The sequence below is a fragment of the Andrena cerasifolii genome, chromosome 14 (assembly GCF_050908995.1).
Source record: "Andrena cerasifolii isolate SP2316 chromosome 14, iyAndCera1_principal, whole genome shotgun sequence".
NCBI lineage: Eukaryota > Metazoa > Arthropoda > Insecta > Hymenoptera > Andrenidae > Andrena > Andrena cerasifolii.
Window position 1 is genome coordinate 6,596,943 of NC_135131.1, and position 18,483 is coordinate 6,615,425.

Below are 18,483 nucleotides of genomic sequence, written 5' to 3' on the forward strand. Positions count from 1 at the left end.
TTTTTGAACTGTTTTCGTATATTTAAAGTCAATTCGATAATAGGGACAGGAATTTAACGCTTGTCCCTATTATCGTGCCCCTCGCCTCTCGGTGCCCACTAGCTCCCCAAGTATCTGCTAAACCTAACGTTACTTTCGTTTCTCAAAACGGGTGAACTATGGACATAGGAATACATATTACCGCTCGGTGCCATCCACGCCGCTACGCAGGCTACGCTACACATCATGATACATAAAACATGGCGTCCGCACTAGAAAATTTAGAAACACAGTTGGAACTTTTCATCGAAAATGTTAGACAGATACGTATTATAGTGAGTGACTTTCAGCCCCAAGGGCAGAATGTATTGAATCAGAAAATGTAAGTATCGTACATAGTATGTAATAAATGTCCTGCACGATTTTTTCTATTGCATTCCAAGCATACACAGTATTCGTTCGTCAATGAAAAGCAATTCCACTTTGCTCTCCTTTTATTCGCAGCTATTACGCGCCTCTCTCAATATATCGTTCGCGAATGAAAATTCATAATTGATAATTACAGTGTCAGCCATTTTAGTTAAAACTAACATTTAGGGAGTCGACAAGTTCTGTTACCACTGTTGCACCATACACACGTAATATTATATTTTTCAGTCAAGGTTTAGTGAGTGGCTTGCAAGAAATAGATAAGCTGAAATCCCAAGTTCAAGATGTCCATGTACCTTTGGAGGTTTTTGAGTAAGCGAAGAAAAATTAATTCTAGAATTCTAATTTTTAACAAAGGATTTTATAAGCACAGTGACAACACTAATTGTTTGTGATCTTAGTTACATAGATCAAGGCAGAAACCCACAGCTGTATACAAAAGACTGTATAGAGAAAGCATTAACCAAAAACGAACAAGTGAAAGGAAAGATCGATGCGTACAGGAAATTCAAGGCAAATATGCTCGTTGAACTGACCAGAGTATTTCCCCATGAATTAGCTAAATATAGAGCAATACGTGGTGACGAATGAACAAACGTATATTCTATTCATTTTTTACCTCATTATAATTCTGTATCATACATGTTTATTAAAGAAATTGCATTGAAATATATAGGGCAGTGTTTGTTTCCTTCATCTCTCTGTCCTAAATATACCTGCATTATTATTATCGCATAGCTATATACTGTATTCAATAGTTAACAATTCAAAACAAGATGGATGCAAAAGTCATTACTAGGTTATGATTTGTAGTCAACTACTTGAAGATAATTGCAGTTGAATTCGATTGATTTAATTATTATTCCGCTACAGGAGGAATCAATTTATTCCAAAAAGCAGAAACCTAAATATTTGAACCACAGACGCGGTATAGGATAGACCTATCAACCAATGCATTTTACTGTCACCGGTTTGGGGAGTCCTAGGACCCCCTTACCATTTTAGTGTCGCATGCAACGTTACCGGTGAAGTTTCGAAACAGATGGTAACGCTACGCGCGGTAGAAATTGAATATAATAGTTTGCGTGGTAAAACAGAATGCACACTCCACAGGGATTTGATATCGCGCACCATCTATCGGAACGTGGCCAGAAGTGACGCCCCAATTGAAAAAATTCGCACCGATGCAATTGCGAAAAGTCTCTTCTATGATTTTTCTCAAACTCTCAGATAGATAGTTAAATTAACTTAACTACAAATATTCTCAACGATTTTCTCTGTTCAGGAACGATACATATCATTTTAAATAATTATAAAGATATTATATTATTAATGTTCAGGGGCCCATTAAATCATGTATACAGATCAACAGCAACTGAACAATTAGCATCTAAAATATTGACGATAGAAACGCAAAAGATTGCATTAAAGAAGGATGCTGACACCCCACTCCCTGACTTCCCTTCCAATCGAAGCGTTTGATCATTACGTCGAGAGAAAGATATACATACCTATTCGTTGTAAGAAAGTCGTGCGCGCAGGTGTTTGAACCATTCGCGCAGGTGTTTGTACGATTCCGATCCTACGCAATAGTTGGCAAGTATGATTGTTTTATTATTAGCTTTCGGGTTTCTCGGGCAAGTGAAAGTTCAAGCAGATGCCAAGGACCTACAATACCGGTAAGTGTAGTACTACTTTATCAGTACGTATTATCAGTATCAGAACATTTATTCGCCCCTGGTGGTTAAATTCAACTAAACCCACACCTCGAGTACATACATGTACGATACGTTGCTTTCGCCAATTTTGTTCCGACGATTTTGACAAACCGTAGATATTTAGAAGGATGCGACGACCGTGTCAACTAATTGCAAGCGGCGAGCATTGTTCATTGTTTCATACGAAGTTAATTGGCAGTCGAGACACAGGGTTTATTTCGAGTATGTTGAAATAGTGAAATGGTGAAAGCAACAGGTGGACACGCGTACGGTAGGTAGCCACTGAATCGAATCGAGAAAAAGGTTGCACGAGAGTGTGTGCCGGTACAGGCGAATGCTTTCACTAACTGGCGTCCTTTGTTACTATTATTAAGTGACATGAATCATTGCGCATAGTACATTCGCTATCATGATTTACTACGTAAATATAAGAGAGAATTGGGAATACATATATGTATTTATAAATATTATGTACGCAGTGGCGGATTTAAGGAAAAAGGCCGAGGTGGAAAACGTTTTAGGCCACCCTGTATACATAACAGAATTACAAATACGCGCGTGTGGTGTGAAAATTATACGAAACAGACAAATATAGTGTTTGGATAAAATCATAATTTTTTTTGCAAGGTCAGGCCTTTCGTGCAGAGGTCCTAACTGTTTATCGGCCGGTCGTTAAATCCGCTACTGTATGTATGTATCACGATCCTCGTGTATATGCGAAATGATTATAAAAAGTAACAAACTTTGCCTGCCTACAGTTCGCCATGGCACTATAAATGCGAAGGCGGCCTGTGCAAGAAGGAATTAATCACAAAGAATGTGAGTTCGCCACTTCCATTGGAAGTATGCGAATTATTCTGCGGCGCGGCCAGCTCGTTATGGCCGAAACCAACGGGGCATCTGTCTTTAAGCAAAAGCGTGGTTCAACTCGATTCAGATCAGATATCAGCAGAAAACATAGAAAGAGAGACGCGCGTCGGGCGCCTCCTCGAGATGAACATGGTTGAATTGAGGAAGAACGCGAGAAAGTCTGGCAACGGATTACCATCAGCGGAGAGTGGCGGTACAGGCATGCTCGTTCGATTTACCGGACTCCTTGATCTAGACGACGTTAAGCTCACCCTGCACACGGATGAAAGTTACACCTTAACTATAACGCAGCCGGACAAAGGGGTGAGGGTGGCGCGGTGATTATTACATTCTGCGGAGCCTGTTTATTACCCTTTGCACATTATCTAGTCGATCGTTTCTCTGCCCAACTGCCAACCAACCTCTGAAACATCTCAAAACGTTCAGAGGAGGGAGATTGGGGATGACGGTGATGGAATCGCCGACTGTTGTCGTCAACAGTATTTTTACTACTACCGATATAATTTACATACGTGTATCTGCCACTGGCATTCGGCATGCCGGAACCAGTTTTAGATTTAACATTCACCTGTTAACGACCCTCGAATATTTGAAGGCGATTATTTAGCGACATCCAACACAACCACTGCCTTTTGGTCTCTTCTATATATGTACATATGTATAATGCGTAGATACTAGAGGCAGAGGTAACGGCGCGCACGTATTTCGGTGCACGACATGCTCTGGAAACACTAAGCCAACTGATCGTTTTCGACGATCTGCGCGATCAGATTCAAGTCCCGAATCAAGTCTCGATCACCGATGGGCCAGTTTACCCTTATCGCGGGGTGCTGCTGGACACCAGCCGAAATTTCATCGACAAGGCAACGATTATGCGAACAATCGATGGAATGGCCATGTCGAAGCTGAACACTTTGCATTGGCACATCGTCGATTCCCATAGCTTCCCTTACGTTAGCAAAACGTCGCCAGATTTCTCGAGATTCGGCAGTTACGCACCCGAGAAGATTTACGCCGAGGATGACGTCAAAGAAATCGTTGCACACGGGCTTGTTCGTGGGATTCGAGTATTACCGGAATTCGATGCGCCTGCACATGTAGGAGAGGGATGGCAATGGGTAAATACTAAATACTAAATATAGAGCCGGTGCTGTTCTGTGTTTTCCTGTTTCTTCCTATCGCGTGATCCCATGCGCTCCCAGTCTGCAATTTGAGAAACATATTTGTTCCGTATTTATGCACACACGCACAAGTATGTAAATATGTATATATAGTATACATACGCCGTACTATTCCTTTTCAGGTTGGAGACGATGCCGTTGTTTGTTTCAAGGCCGAGCCATGGAGAAGCTATTGCGTGGAGCCACCCTGCGGCCAACTGAATCCGACCAGCGATAAAGTATACCAGCTTCTCGAAGGGATATACAAAGATATGCTGGATGATTTTCAGCCCGACCTATTTCATATGGGCGGCGACGAAGTGAACATAAACTGCTGGAATTCTTCGGCCGTTATTACAAGCTGGATGCAGAGGGAGAAACGCTGGGACCTAACAGAATCGAGCTTCTACATGCTTTGGGATCACTTTCAAGCAACGGCATTGGAGAAATTGTTCCTTGCTAACGGTGGGAAAGAGATACCGGTCATTTTATGGACAAGTGGTCTAACGAACGCTGAGAACATTAAGTATCTGAATCCGGATAAGTACATCGTGCAGATATGGACCACCGAAAGCGACCCTGCAGTTGGTCGATTGTTACGGAATAATTTCAAGGTCATCTTTTCGAATTATGACGCCCTTTATTTAGACTGCGGGTAAGGGTGGAATTACCGAATCACTCTCGACACGTAGTTTCCAAATCCTTTCCATTTTCTTCTCGTTCCTTTCAGATTTTCAGCCTGGATAGGCGAAGGTAGCAACTGGTGTGCCCCTTACAAGGGCTGGCAAAAGGTTTACGACAATTCTCCTTTGAGGATAATCAGGTCGCAAGGCCTCGAAACCAAGAAGCATCTGGTATTAGGTGAGCTTTATGAAAATTCTTACTCTTCGCAAAAGTTATGTTTCACCTTCCGGTTGTATAGTGTTTGTATTAAAAAAAAAATTTTCTTATAAAATCAGAATCTAATTTTCGGGCGAAGCCGAGTAGTAAAGCTAGTATATGTATAATACCGAAGGTGGGACAGTAGCCGAATCATTGTTACAAATCATTGTGTAATAGGAGGAGAAGCGGCGCTCTGGACGGAACAAGCCGATAGTGTGACGACCGATGCCAAGATCTGGCCGAGATCTGCAGCACTTGCTGAGAGATTATGGGCAGAACCAAACTCAACTTGGATTCACGCGGAGCAGAGAATGCTCAGGCAAAGAGAACGATTCGTAAAAAGGGGGATCGCGGCTGAAAGCTTGCAACCCGATTGGTGTTTGCAAAATCAAGGCCACTGTTACGCGTAACATATGTATGTATGCAAATATGTACATTCAAGAGATATTAAACAATCTCGCTCGCTCTTTCGCCGAAATCGAATTAAAAACTATGCAACTATATAGCAATATATTATATAATATACATATAGAAAGCTCGTATACTTTCATTCATCCTTAACCACTGATGCATTGTATTCGTCCAAGGCCTAAGGTAAAGAAATCTATGGCAAGAAAATGAAACGTTTTTATTCCATTGGTTAAAGCCAGTGTTTGTCTAACTTTGCCCATACTGTGTTGCATATTACACCTAATCTACTTTATCTCGCATTTATTAGAGTGGAAAAAAGATCGTTCCTATACATACTTTCACTTATCGTTAGTTTTCTACCGTTGCTGATGCTCCGTTAGCGGCGCGAGAATCCCCGCAATCTGATTAATAATTCTCCTGCTTGCCATCGAATGGTGTTTTTACGAAATACGTAATCAAGTTTCCTTTCCCTTTAACGTAAGTAGGCCCTCGACTCGTCAGCTCGTAGCCAGCAGCGATTAAGATCTTGGCCGTGTCGTCGGTCACCTGAACCTTCCCCATCTCTCCGCAACTGTCCATTCTGGATGCCACGTTTACAGTGTTACCCCAGATATCGTACTGAGGCTTTTGCGCTCCAACCACGCCTGCTATCACGGGCCCGTGATTCAAACCTTCAAATTTTCTCTGTATCAGTGCGTCATCTATACGTACACGCATTCATTCATTCAATAGAAGGAAGCGGACAAGTGAACGAACAAATAAATAAGAAGAAAACAAAACAAACGCGCTCTCTTCTCGAGAAACTCACCTATCCGCAGTTTAAATCTTTGAAAAGATTCTTTGTTGATTTGATCTAGAATGGTCATCAAAGCGAGAGCAAATTCAACGAGGACGATTACGTTGTGATCTTGCCGTTTCATCGGATCCTGCAAATGTTAGCGAACAGAAAATCTGATTATACATTGTACATATGTGTCTTTGTTTCTTTAGCGAGTAGAATAACTGGCAATATTACCTTTCCATCGGTGTCTTCTTTCCCCGGACTTAGACCAGAGGCAAGCATGTAAGTGCTACCGATGGTTTTAATTTTCTCAATTCCAGAAAACTTTGGTTTAAGCAACAGCTTATCAAAGTCGCAAATGATCTCGTTCAAAAGCCTCAGACACTCCAAGCCTTGCTTGTTTATGTCAGTTTCATCGTAGAACTCTTTGTAATTTGGGATCGATGCGAACATCACAGCGATACTGCTGTACCTTTCGTGGTAAAGCTCCTACGAACAGAAACGAATGAGCGACGAGAAATTTTCTTTATCCTCTCCAGCTTCCTCTCATCTCACCTCAGTGACTCTGTTGTTTGTCAAGAAATGCTCGGCTACGTGAGCCGGTAGTATATTCTCCAGCAGAATCTTGTTGATACCCCTCATAGTTTCTACTTCGTCCTGTTCTATCTTCAGTTTACTTTGCCACAGAAAGTCTGTCCTCGATGTGTACTCCACTTGTCTGTCCAAAATGTACAGTACGAGGCAAACGAGTGCGAGTAAGTATCCGACGTGAAGAAAATAGTGGATGCGGTAATATCTGGAAAAATATCGTGTCGCGAACTGTCCCATTATTCTAGCATTCATCTCTTGCGATACGGTTGCGGTATTAGCAGTTATTAAAATAAAACGCGAGGACAGAAGAAAAACTGCGCAGTCTCGTACTTACTCGTCGTGTTTCGTCGCGTAGTACAGCCGTACGGCCGGTGCTTGCGAGAACGTTACAAGAATCGTTGTTACAGAAAGGAACATTACAAAGAATTTCAGCAAGAAATCGACGCGCAAATGGGCCCAACCAACGATTAGGGACATCACCGCAGAGTACAGGTACAGCTGAAACGTTACGATACATGCATATGTATTCTTTGACGTACGTTGCAACTACATACATGCATAGGTGAAACATTCGCACTTGATACACCAGCTCTCGAGCCCCGATTCTACTACTTTTCAATCGATTAACGGAACGACAGAGGAATCAAACACAGGCTCAATACGTACTGGGACGACATCGTACCCATTTGTCTGATCGATATCGATCAGGCTAAGCATGGACGAGACGGTTGTCAGAAGTACCGTAACCAAATACGCCATTATCCTGATACCTCTGCTTAAACCTAACCGACACCGGACGCCTTTACCTTCGGTTTTGGCCTTGCTGGCCAGCCAAGATATCGCGGCGAAAATCGACAGAGATAACAGGCCCGTCACAAAACAGCCGTAAACTGTGACGCTCCTGTAACAAAGTCAATAGGTTCATAGGTACTCGCCTACATACTATCGCGACAGGATACTCACCGCGGCAAATAAATGACCTGAACGCAGAAGATCATTGCGTAGATGGTGCACGAGGCGATCGGATACCAAGGATACTGCTCGTCGGCTACTTGGCGGAATAGAGCCTCTTGATTTTGGTCGTTGAACCGGTAGGTAAACGGTGACATACCCTCGTTTCCATTACACCATTGTCTGCCGCGTGAATTCACAGGGGATTAGGCGAGCAGTACAAAGCTTTTACTTACTGAATTTCAAGATGAAGCCACAACTCACTTTACGTCGATGAAACAACTGAAATTACTGTTTGCTAAAAGATTCGTCTCGATCATCGCAATGCTCTGGAAAAGGCAACGCCGATTAATGAACCTCCTTCCTTCCGCCTCTTTCCGCCAAGAGAGTAAAGAATAAAGTAAGAAAAACGAATTTGTCCACGTACCGTAAGACCAATATTCTTCGCCAGCGTAGCTTCAGCGATATTAGCAAAAGGCTTGTCCGCGCCCCAACACTCAACGTACTTTGTCATTCTGCTGCTTGGCCTTGATCTGTACAGAATTCGAAAAAGTACGCATCTAAAGTATTACATGTATGCTTGTGTCGCTAGCTCTTTTTCAACCATTGTTAAACATTCGGTCTCTCTAATTGTAGCCCTCGCGTTTCGTAACACGCGAGTCGTTTCAAATGGAAAATCTAAATTTCTGCCGGCGAGTCAGTCCACTCTGTGCTGGATAGCTTACGATTCAACTACAGTTAGGAGATTGCGATAAAGCATTGAATAAAGCACAGACATAGTGCCGTGCCAGCAACTTAATAGAGTCGAGTAATTAAGTTCCTAATATTTCGTGTACATGATACGTGTGTAAGTGAAATGATGCCGTGATCACCTTGACGGTATCGAGGCAGGGCCGCGGACGGATCCGCCGCAATAGTTCGCATCCTTGCAATTCTCTTGGCTGGTTTTCTAAGAAAACACGAGAAAAATCATTGCGTATTCGTCCTACTCTTCGTGGATTCGCTTCACAATGTAATCGGCGTTTTTACGAGAAGAAAAGGTCGATTCGATTGAAACGCCGCGGGTCGGAGAACGTTCATTCTGGCGAGGCATTGTTCTTGGAACAAGGGGCATACATATGTAGATGTATCAACGTTACGGCGATCTGCTAACTACAGTCCAATGTAAAATTCAATTAGCCGATAGAAATCCACATCAGCTCACCTTTGGGGGTACGATCAAGAAAGTTTCGACGTTGTGCTGAGCAAGGTAGCTTTCCCGAGATCCCCCATCTCCGGGCTCTACCTCGAAGCGGTTCCCGAGTTGAAGCAGGGTTGCTTTAGTTATATGTACTCTCCTAAGGGACGAAAAGGCTATACTTGTAATTAAGCGAGCTAGCTGCAGCTGCTAGCTACCACAAACGGCACACTTACACACACACAGTACTTACATACATACGTATAGTACAAGTATAAGAATGTGTTACCCTGGTAAACCTCCGCTTTCCATGTGATTTGCTAGAGTAACGTCATCGCTCCAAACATCAAACTGCCATTTCCGTAGGCCGAGCACTCCGCACAGAACATTGCCGGTGTGTATGCCGATTCTCATGTCCACACTGAATCCGGTTGCTTCGCGAACAAACCTAACGCGCGAAACTCCGTGTTCATACTTTCTCCACGTTGGAGTTTGGTCGGATAAACGAAACATGGTTTCTATTCACTTACCTGATCGCGTCTATCATCTCCAGTCCCATGTTTACGCAATTGTACGCGTGATTGGGCCGAGAGATCGGCAGTCCTGAAACGCAGTAGTAACAATCGCCCAGGATCTTGATTCTCATGCACTGATTATCCTAGAAATGCACACAAAGGTGTCCTTGGTCCTTGGAGGTATGGAAACTCTTTGCATTCTCCCCTTGTATGGAACATTGAATAAACGAGGGAAACAATCGCTTTCCATTCGTGCCCTCCTACCTGTGCAATTTGGTCGAATCTGCCAAAGAGTTCGTTCAGCGTTTTCACCAGATCCGAAGCCGACAGTTGTTCCGAGAGCGGCGTAAAATTCACGATATCCGCGTACAGAATACTAATAATAAGTCACGAGTAAATTGAATCGAGGAAGAGGAAGTTATTAAATGTATGTATGTACATAATCGCTATAGCGTGGCTCAGACTACTTTTAGCATTTACCATTTACCCAGCCTCCTGCTCGGCTTACCTAACGTTGTTATGCCTCTGGACGTACATCTCGTGGAATCTGGTTTGCTGGTGCTTGCTAGCCTCTTGACAAGCGTCCGCCATTTTCAACATAATGCTCCTTTTCACCTTAATCGTTAATACATATTACTTTGTGCTTTCTACATGCGAGTTAATCGCCACCCAGGCGACCAACTTAGACTCACCTCGGCAGCGATGTAGGCCGGGATAACGCTCAGCAGTAATTGTTCCTGCTGTTCCCGTTCGCATTCAAGCTTTATTCTCGAGTCGATAACTGTTTTTGTCCCCGAGAACGTCCTGCTATGCGCCTTCGCCGTTAAAACGCTGTAATACGAGCCCGCTAGAACCGCCGCGAATAGAAAGACGATTTCTCCGCATATCTAATTGTAAGTGAAACGGTAGATAGATTAGCGAATTCCTCTTGTTGGTCAGAAGGCGGAGAGACGAAAGAGAGTGAGGTAAAAGTGTGGATATCAGTGAGAACAGCTTGCGATACCTGAGCTATTTCATAGCGATTCGAGGGGTCCAAAGACACGAATCGCCCGACCAAGTGGACACTGATTAAGACAACCGCGAGGATCATTGGTGTGTGGCGGCGCGTGTCTCGTGGCAGCACAGCGATCGTTCCGAGGATCGTAACGAATAATGGTATCGAGCCTCTAAGTATCAGTATTCCAACGCCGAGAATCGCAGAAGAAGCAATGCCTATGAGAAATCTGGTTCTCGCCGATGTTAGGGTCGACGGCAACTGCGTCACGAGCAGCAAACTCAACGAGGAGATGAGCATTACAACCAAGGTCGATGCAGGGACAATTACTGCGGAGAAATCCTGCAAGAAGAAGCTACTTTACTACGCGCTCTCCTTTCACCATCGTATGTGACGGCTGATAGCTATTCTTCCAACGTAAGGCCGTCGCGCATTTTGGCGAAGCGCGACGAATCGAAGAAATCAATAGTAATTAATTAGTTGCCGCTGCGCTTCGGTCATCAATTGTTTATAAACTTTCCTCTTCGTATCGCCGGGCTTCGCCAAAATGCGCGACGGCCTGTATGCACCATTAGGGAAATTGCAGAGTTGTAGAGCGACGCGGAAATCGGGAGACCCGTGTCCAAATCAGGATTCATCCGGTCCAGCCTCTCTCTCTCGTTTCCTTTTTGTTGCATCGCTAGCGTGTAGCAGTATAATTGCTACATACATACATACAATCAAGTATCGTCGGAAGGAATTGAATTTACCCGGTAATTGGTGGCGCAAACAACTCCTACGGCGAAAGCCGAAGCGATTACTGCGACGAGCAGGGTACCATTATAGAGGGATGCTGTCAACTTCCCCTCGTACTTGTCTCGAAGGTGTTCCAATTCCTCCACGCTCGCTTCCCTCACGTACGCGAACTCTTCCGATTTCTCTAAAACGATAACGAGCGCTCAGATAAGAAATTATGTTTAGTAATCGTATCCACTGAATCCAACGTACAGACATAATGTAACAAGGCAGCTGAAGAAAGATCATTTCAAGGGACAACATCTACTCCCCTCGCCCGTCCTTATCCGAAACAAGGAAGGAACAAAGAATTATAATGAGATTGCGAATTGGCCACACTAAATACACACACCAATTCCTAATAACAAAAACGGAACCGCCACTCTGTAACACCTGTAACACTAGCTTAACTATAAAGCATGTAATACAAGACTGCCCAGCGCTTAGAGACCTAAGGCAAAATGAAAAAAACCCATCCACCAAAAGCTACGTTAAAACATAGCATCGCATAGCATAGCTTAGCTTCCCGGTGGATTCCCGGCTTTAGGTCTTAAGACACACAGTGTCATCACAACTGGGCAATACTCGTTAAACTCCGTCTAATAGTCTAATATATTGTAACAGTGGTCACTAATAACTCTAAGCTGATGCGATATTAAATAAATAAATTTAAAAAAAAAAGATCATTTCACAATATGTACTTATCTATGTATACTATCTCTCATTTCCGTCTGCGTAGACAATATATGTAGGTTCTTTTGAACGGTGCTCATTACCGGAAGCACGCAAAAGATAATGTACACATGTATGTAGACACGGCGGCGGATCGTAAGTAGGTAATGCAAGGGGGATTCATTCGATTGATTCTTCTCTCGGTACAATGGCAAACATATCGATCATTCAGCTTCGTCCAACAGTGCACATATATACCCTAGTAGCATTTATTGTTGGCATTTTGATGGCCAACTAATTCCCAACTTGGGGATACTGTGGGCCAACCAGAAATGCTACTAGGGTATGTACATACAATCTGTTTACTTAGGAATAGGAATAAGGTCCGAAAACGGATGCGTGTCAGTGCATGTTTAAAAGCGCAGGGGAAAGTAGTAAAGGAGGAACAGATGGGGAAGGCAAAGCGCGCGTTTGCGATTCCTCACGGTGCGTATATTAGTTTCGGAGGTTGGCTACCAGCCAGCAAGAATTATTTTCGTTCTGTTCCGTCGTCAGAAATTCATTTGGTCTCTCTTATTCGTATAATCTCCATGGTTAACGTTCGCTCAGCGCATTCGCGTGTAAATGAACGTTTCGAAACTCTATTCTAGTCTTCGTTAAACACGTGCTAAACGTTAAATACGTGTCGATGTTGATAAGAGCGTGGAGATTGTCGAGAACAGAGTTACCTTTTATTTTCTTTCGCGAATAACGCACGCGTGTATGTATGAACTTAGTACAATAAACGAGAGCGAGGAGCATTCGCGACAGGGTCAGCTTCAATTGCTCCTAATTCCAGTTCAAGTTCACTCGCCACATAGTTGGAATCGCGACTATTCCGTGACTGATCGTTCGTGTTGATCGTTCAGCATCCATTCCGATAAACTGAATTGTCGTCGAGACAAATCTTAACAGCATGAATTTTGTTTACGTACTCCTAGATCCGCCGATTTACCTGCATGGGCGATAATATATGTATACTTTCGTCTTATGCTCCAACAGCGTACAGCACAGTGTATATATGTACGGTATCGTGCATGTCTTTTAATCATCCACTGCGATACCGCAACGTGTTATAAACATTTACATCCCGATTTTATAGAATTGGAAATTGTAGTAGGTACCTACTTCATAATACATCTATCTACCCGATCGTGCGCACGCTATTGGCATTGAAAAATGTAAAATTAACTAATGGTACTCGACAATTCGGATTACCTTCTTCTGGCATATCAGCGGCATGCAGGTCTCCCATCCTCGTTGCGTTCGATTCCGATTCTGTCGCTTTGACTCTTCGACTTTTCTTCGTCACCGTTTATTCCATCTTCTTCGCTCCTCCTTTCCTCATGACAAATCGGCCTGCTATATGTAACACATTTCAGATCGGAGCAATCAATGGGAAAGTTTCCAGACACACACAGATTAAACGGGGACAAACCTCGAGTACTGTTTTACAAAGGTGTATTGCTTTCTTAGAGGGAATAATAAATCAGTTTTATTCGATCGATAATTCGGCTGTTGCTATTGTTCTCATATTTAATCACTGGCGCTCGCGGTACGATTTCCCGATTAATTTGACTTTGAAACTTATCGCGCAAATCTAGTAGACAACACCACGACGGCGATACCACCGTGCAACCGTTTCTGCGGTTGTGAGAACTGCAACTGGTGGCCGAATTACAAGCCAAGTTTAACGCAAAGCTTTTCTATAATCCGTTCAAGGTAACTCCATCGCAAGCTCTGCCACATTTCCGTTAATGTATACGACCGATAGACTAGCATCGCGCTTTTTATAGTTCGCCACGCGAAGTCTCGGCCTGCGAGAATTTCTTACGTCTATGTTTCCCTTGCTGTACGGAGGAGATTCATATTGCGCCTTTGACGTACAGCGTAGCAAACCCGTTTATCGGGCGTTGAGTTGTTCGACAGGGTCATAAATGACGATATAAACGTCACGTTTTCTGAAATATATTTTATTAATCGACACTGTTAAAAAGTAAAGGCATATCGCAATGTTGTATAAATTCTGTGGATGCCAGAAATTAAAATATAATGATTTTACGAGATGTAGCCCGATATGAATGAAAACATTTACTATGTAGTTTGTACAGTATCTCCTCCACCACTTTACCATCGTCGGCACTCTTATACTATATTTCCCTCTGCTTTCATGCCTTGTACAACCTTAACTAATGAATCCTAATGAATTATTGTCCGCACGCATACTATAAAAATTCCATCTCACGCTCGATTCCAACGAATTTTAATTGCTCCGTGGGTCCATATCTGCAACGAAAACCGCAATCGTAATGCGTGTAAACGGTGTATGGTATGTAGTAAAGAAAGATTAAACGCTTCACCTGTAGTCAAAAAACAATTCCTCGCCAGGTTGAATGGCTCTTTTGGCAAAGATACCAATTCTGTGGTCACCGTTTACCATCATCACTTTTGCGTAACAATTCGGGTTTATCGAATGATTGGCAAACCTTATTTTATTCCCCTTTCGTGTAGCATCCACGACAAAATCTAAACGTTCGGTATACTATGTTAGTAGAAAATTTCGTTCTTCCTCTGTTTAGCAGTGGAAGAATACCGCCTAGATCGAGCGAGCGGTTTCTGCGATGCTTCTTACCATTGTTAAGATTGAAGAGAAAGCTACACATGTATTTATCGTACACCTTGCCCCTTCTATCGGCTTCATCTTGACTTATAATTTCGCCGCAGTACTCAGAGATAAACTCATTTTTTGCCGCGGATTCCTTAAGAAATATTCCCCAGCCAGCCACGTCCGATGGTGCCATTAAAAGGTGTTTGTCTGAAAAAGAATTTTTCTTTCTATCTACGTCCCGGTTTACCAACCGGATCAAGCTATCGCTTTTGTATCGTGAAAATCATTGCTGTGTGGGAAAAAGAAAATTACGTACGAAGACCACGTTGAACGCTGACGTTCTTGCACGATATTTTGGTGATATGAAACTGATCGGCACCGCAGGTCTGGCAAAGGTCTGGATCGCATTCCCTTACGGCCAGATAACAGGGGCACTGTTTCGTGTTGCATTGGGCTTTGCACCTACACCCCGGGAATCGGTTCTGACATTCGCTACTGCACTGGCAAAACTTTTCGCAGAAATTCTGAGCCTGTATACATGGACATGAGTTATCGCACTGCCTTCCTGGATGGTCGCACGGCGCGAAGTTGTGAACGTGATTAGCACCTTTCGCGAAAGCAAGAAAAGAATGGTTTATAAAGTAAGCCGTAAGTGAGAAATTCAATTATACGTTACTTGGTAACGTCTACACATTTCTCCTATTACCAGAATCCTTCTTCAGCTGTATTTTTCTACAATGCATCGACCACAGCCGATGTTTCTTCTTCTTCTTCCGCGGTGGAGTAAAGTCCTTCAAGTTCTCGATCGCGGGGATGTCCGAGGCTTCCTTCTGCGCGAACTGATACACCTCTTGACAAGTCTTCGTCAACATTATCTGTGCCAGTGCACACGGATTGCCAGGGAAAGCTTTGTGAAGGGCTCGAAACAAGCTCTGCTCCGAACCAGTCCACGAATGTTCACTTTCCGTTTTTACTCGTTTGTCGAGACCCAGAAGCGTGAACGGCGCTTGATTCTCCGGTTGAGCCTGATCCTCCATCGACCCTTCAGGCTTTGTCTCTTTGTTAACGTTCTGCTTAAAATCTAACACCACATGATATAAATTTACGTACATCCGCCTAGTTTATAAAACTATCGTGATAAAGAGATCGCGGTGGGTTGGGATGGTGTGAAGGAATAAACGACCGTCCGTTTTACCTTGGCAACCACCCCCTTGACTGTATTTGTTGCTGTCGTTACTGTCTTCGCTACTCGCTTCGTTTCCGGAATCCACGCTCGCTTGCTTCCGTACTTTTCTAGGACCACCGCGTTTCTCATCGCTTTCCTCGTCCTTTATGTCAGCCGCTTGAGCGGCAAGTTTCTCCTTCATTCCCTCCTGCGGAACAAAGTTACTGGCATGTTATTATACGCGCTCAGTTTCCTGATGGCGATCCATCGAGTTCCACATTATCGCTCTTACCAGATGCATGTAACATTCTGACCCACACGGTTCCGAGAATGGTTTCAGATCGGGTCCCTTCCGTTTCTGTAAATTCGGCCCAGGGTGGCAGACTTGAAGACCTAACAATGTAATGTAACGATGTAAGTTCAGTGAAAAGAATCTTCTACAAGTTTCTACGATTAACGAAGAATAGAAAGTAGGATTGTGGGTGAATATCTGGTTGGTGATATCTTGGTGCCGAGCAAAATAAGAAGGAAAAAAAAAAACGGAAAGAAGCGTTCACTCGAATACGATCGCTCGAAGTGTATGCAATGTTGATGTTTACCTTGCGGCGACGTTCCCCTCGCTGCCACGATAAATCAGGAATCGTAAATTATTAGAATTAACAGATGCTAAATTTAAACCGACAGTCACTCAGTATCTATGCCCATTGCTGTACGTTGTTAACGAATTAACGTGTCCAACTCGAGAAGATCAAAGCTTACTCGTTGCTGTAGTCATACTTACGATGCAGGAAGCAGTCGTATTTGAAGCATCTTCTGCAGAAAAGCGTGTGAAAGGAATGCATCGTTTGCTCCCTAGGTACGCTTTTAGCATTTACTCCGTCTATGTTCGGTGTACACTCCGGTGGTAAAACATTCGGGTCCGATCTTTCTGTTAATTCGATGTACTTCTCTTTCAATTCTTCTGGTCGACCTTTGTCAGGGAATATACTAGATATTGCCTGAAAAGTTGATGCATAGACACTAGGGCGAAGTGATACTATATAGGCGAAAATTTAAATTTGAATTTTCAGTTGGCCTGGGTGCGGGATAGTTGTCTTTTGATTAACCAAACACAACTGTAAACAGATTTTGGAAAAATATTCATATCTGCAGGTTCCTTTTTCTCCTAAAATGATTGTATAATCATATAATCAAATATATAATCATATAATCATTTTTAGGAGAAAAAGGAACTTGCAGACATGAATATTTTCCAAACTTTTTTTTACAGTTGTGTTTGGTTAATCCAAAGACAACTATCCCGTACCCAGGCCAACTGAAAGTTCAAATTTAAATTTTCTGCTCTGCCCTAATGGACACCATAAATCTTGCAGATGATACAAAGCGTCTAGTCATTTTGCTTACATTGAATATATGTATCGATGGGAACGGAGTCCCATCCATTTTAACATCTTCTAATGATTTCTCGCTTTTAATCTCTATCTTAACACTGCTATCCTTCCTATCCTTATCATCCTCTTTCTCCTTTCCTTTCTTCGTTTGCTCCCTTTCCTTGTCTTCCTTTTCATATTGCGCCAAAGCATTTACTAGATCCACAAATATCGAGTCGTCCATGAAACCAGATTCTCTGTCTCCGTGGACCTATAGTAATTTACAGAGATATAAATTGTTAATTCTCAACTGCTCGGTGCGTTGCGTCGAAGCTAAATAGCAAAACAATCTTGGCTCATACTTTCCCATCGTAGTTTTTTATTAGTTCCTCGATAAATGTACCATCCTGATCTAAAATTTCATCGCCCATATATGGTATATTGTGTAGTACTGTTTCATCTTCGACCATAAAGTTCTGTTGTATAGGCGCCCAGGTGTACATGGTCGGTATAGGAGTGACGGCGTTAATAATTTTAACAGGGCACATTTGTACATCGCCGTCGGAACTGCTAACTTCTGCCTTTTTCATACAAGAAACATGGGGCGGAATGTCTTGCATAGCAAGCCACATTGCCTTTCCGTCCGCCCATCGTTTCTGTTCACTCATTACAAGTTCTAATCGCGCGATTCAAACATAAAACACACATTAGCGGAGGAGAAGGTATACACAGAGCATTTTGAACACGGCAGTTTAGTTTATGTATTTTGATATAGGGAGAAGACTATTGCGAGGGAACGGTCAATGCGCCTGTAACGAGCAAATCGTGTATGTCACGAATTTGTAATTTAGCAGTGGTTGTTGCCGCGTGATTTACGACTACAGCCGGTTAAAGGGAATGAATCGGAAAGTTTTGCTTCGGTTTCGAAGAGTGAACGAAATACCGACCAGACATAACCTTGCGGTTTTGATTCCAAGCTATCTTCACCTCATCTGCCCGTTTATAACGCTTCATTTGCCGTAAACGCATGTATTCGGACTTTACACGTTTTCTCCATTCCGCCGATACTTTTGCTTTCGACATTTTAGAGGGATGTTAATTCATCGTTGTGAAGAAACGAATGTGGACGAATGTAATCGCAATGGTCCAACAACTCTGTTTTCGTTTTGTACCGTTGTTTGGTGGCAGTGCATGGCGCGTTCGCGCGTTCTGAAATGCGAAGCGCCCCCAACACATACGTACATAATACGTATGATGTCGATTTGCGTCGTTTCAATGTTGCGTACCACGCGCGAAAGGTACTGCCTTTCATTTATTGCCGACATTTACTTCATAAATAGTTGAATTTTGTAAGTAGTTGAATCGATGTAGTTAAATTTGAATATAGTTGCACGATG

The 18,483-nt window shown here is 43.0% G+C and overlaps 5 protein-coding genes across 9 annotated transcripts in view; 3 read left to right on the top strand and 2 right to left on the bottom strand.

Annotated features, from left to right (window-relative positions):
- Positions 1–18,483, top strand: part of LOC143376433 (uncharacterized) — a 50,317-nt gene that overhangs the window by 3,367 nt on the left and 28,467 nt on the right. The window lies entirely within an intron of this gene.
- Positions 164–1,077, top strand: Med10 (mediator complex subunit 10). Its single transcript, XM_076827306.1, has 3 exons — positions 164–361; positions 637–720; positions 810–1,077. The coding sequence occupies exons 1-3, from the start codon at positions 240–242 to the stop codon at positions 997–999; spliced, it is 396 nt and encodes a 131-aa protein (XP_076683421.1). The 5' UTR covers positions 164–239; the 3' UTR covers positions 1,000–1,077.
- Positions 1,831–5,575, top strand: Hexo1 (beta-hexosaminidase 1). Its single transcript, XM_076827226.1, has 6 exons — positions 1,831–2,087; positions 2,885–3,299; positions 3,668–4,114; positions 4,300–4,811; positions 4,887–5,017; positions 5,216–5,575. The coding sequence occupies exons 1-6, from the start codon at positions 2,011–2,013 to the stop codon at positions 5,446–5,448; spliced, it is 1,815 nt and encodes a 604-aa protein (XP_076683341.1). The 5' UTR covers positions 1,831–2,010; the 3' UTR covers positions 5,449–5,575.
- Adcy2 (adenylate cyclase type 2 Ac76E) lies at positions 5,653–13,748 on the bottom strand. Of its 3 annotated transcripts, none has more exons than XM_076827221.1 (20): positions 13,382–13,748; positions 13,162–13,302; positions 11,208–11,377; positions 10,468–10,800; positions 10,157–10,351; positions 9,973–10,079; positions 9,729–9,840; positions 9,480–9,607; positions 9,239–9,397; positions 8,977–9,109; positions 8,645–8,721; positions 8,200–8,305; positions 8,037–8,101; positions 7,785–7,955; positions 7,488–7,722; positions 7,156–7,319; positions 6,786–7,026; positions 6,465–6,719; positions 6,258–6,375; positions 5,653–6,120 (listed from the first exon to the last, which is right to left on the bottom strand). In XM_076827221.1, exons 2-20 carry the CDS (start codon positions 13,196–13,198, stop codon positions 5,855–5,857), a joined length of 3,072 nt encoding a protein of 1,023 aa, XP_076683336.1. In that variant the 5' UTR covers positions 13,199–13,302; positions 13,382–13,748; the 3' UTR covers positions 5,653–5,854. The 3 variants fall into 3 exon arrangements, with proteins under 3 accessions (XP_076683336.1, XP_076683335.1, XP_076683337.1); XM_076827220.1 differs by having other exon boundaries at positions 13,162–13,305; XM_076827222.1 differs by lacking the exon at positions 10,468–10,800 and having other exon boundaries at positions 13,162–13,305.
- E(z) (histone-lysine N-methyltransferase E(z)) lies at positions 13,901–18,264 on the bottom strand. Of its 3 annotated transcripts, none has more exons than XM_076827223.1 (12): positions 18,034–18,264; positions 17,449–17,762; positions 17,121–17,357; positions 16,498–16,714; positions 16,316–16,336; positions 16,009–16,109; positions 15,747–15,924; positions 15,258–15,632; positions 14,868–15,158; positions 14,576–14,758; positions 14,304–14,469; positions 13,901–14,229 (listed from the first exon to the last, which is right to left on the bottom strand). In XM_076827223.1, the coding sequence occupies exons 1-12, from the start codon at positions 18,167–18,169 to the stop codon at positions 14,169–14,171; spliced, it is 2,280 nt and encodes a 759-aa protein (XP_076683338.1). In that variant the 5' UTR covers positions 18,170–18,264; the 3' UTR covers positions 13,901–14,168. The 3 variants fall into 3 exon arrangements, with proteins under 3 accessions (XP_076683338.1, XP_076683340.1, XP_076683339.1); XM_076827225.1 differs by having other exon boundaries at positions 18,074–18,214; XM_076827224.1 differs by lacking the exon at positions 16,316–16,336 and having other exon boundaries at positions 18,034–18,263.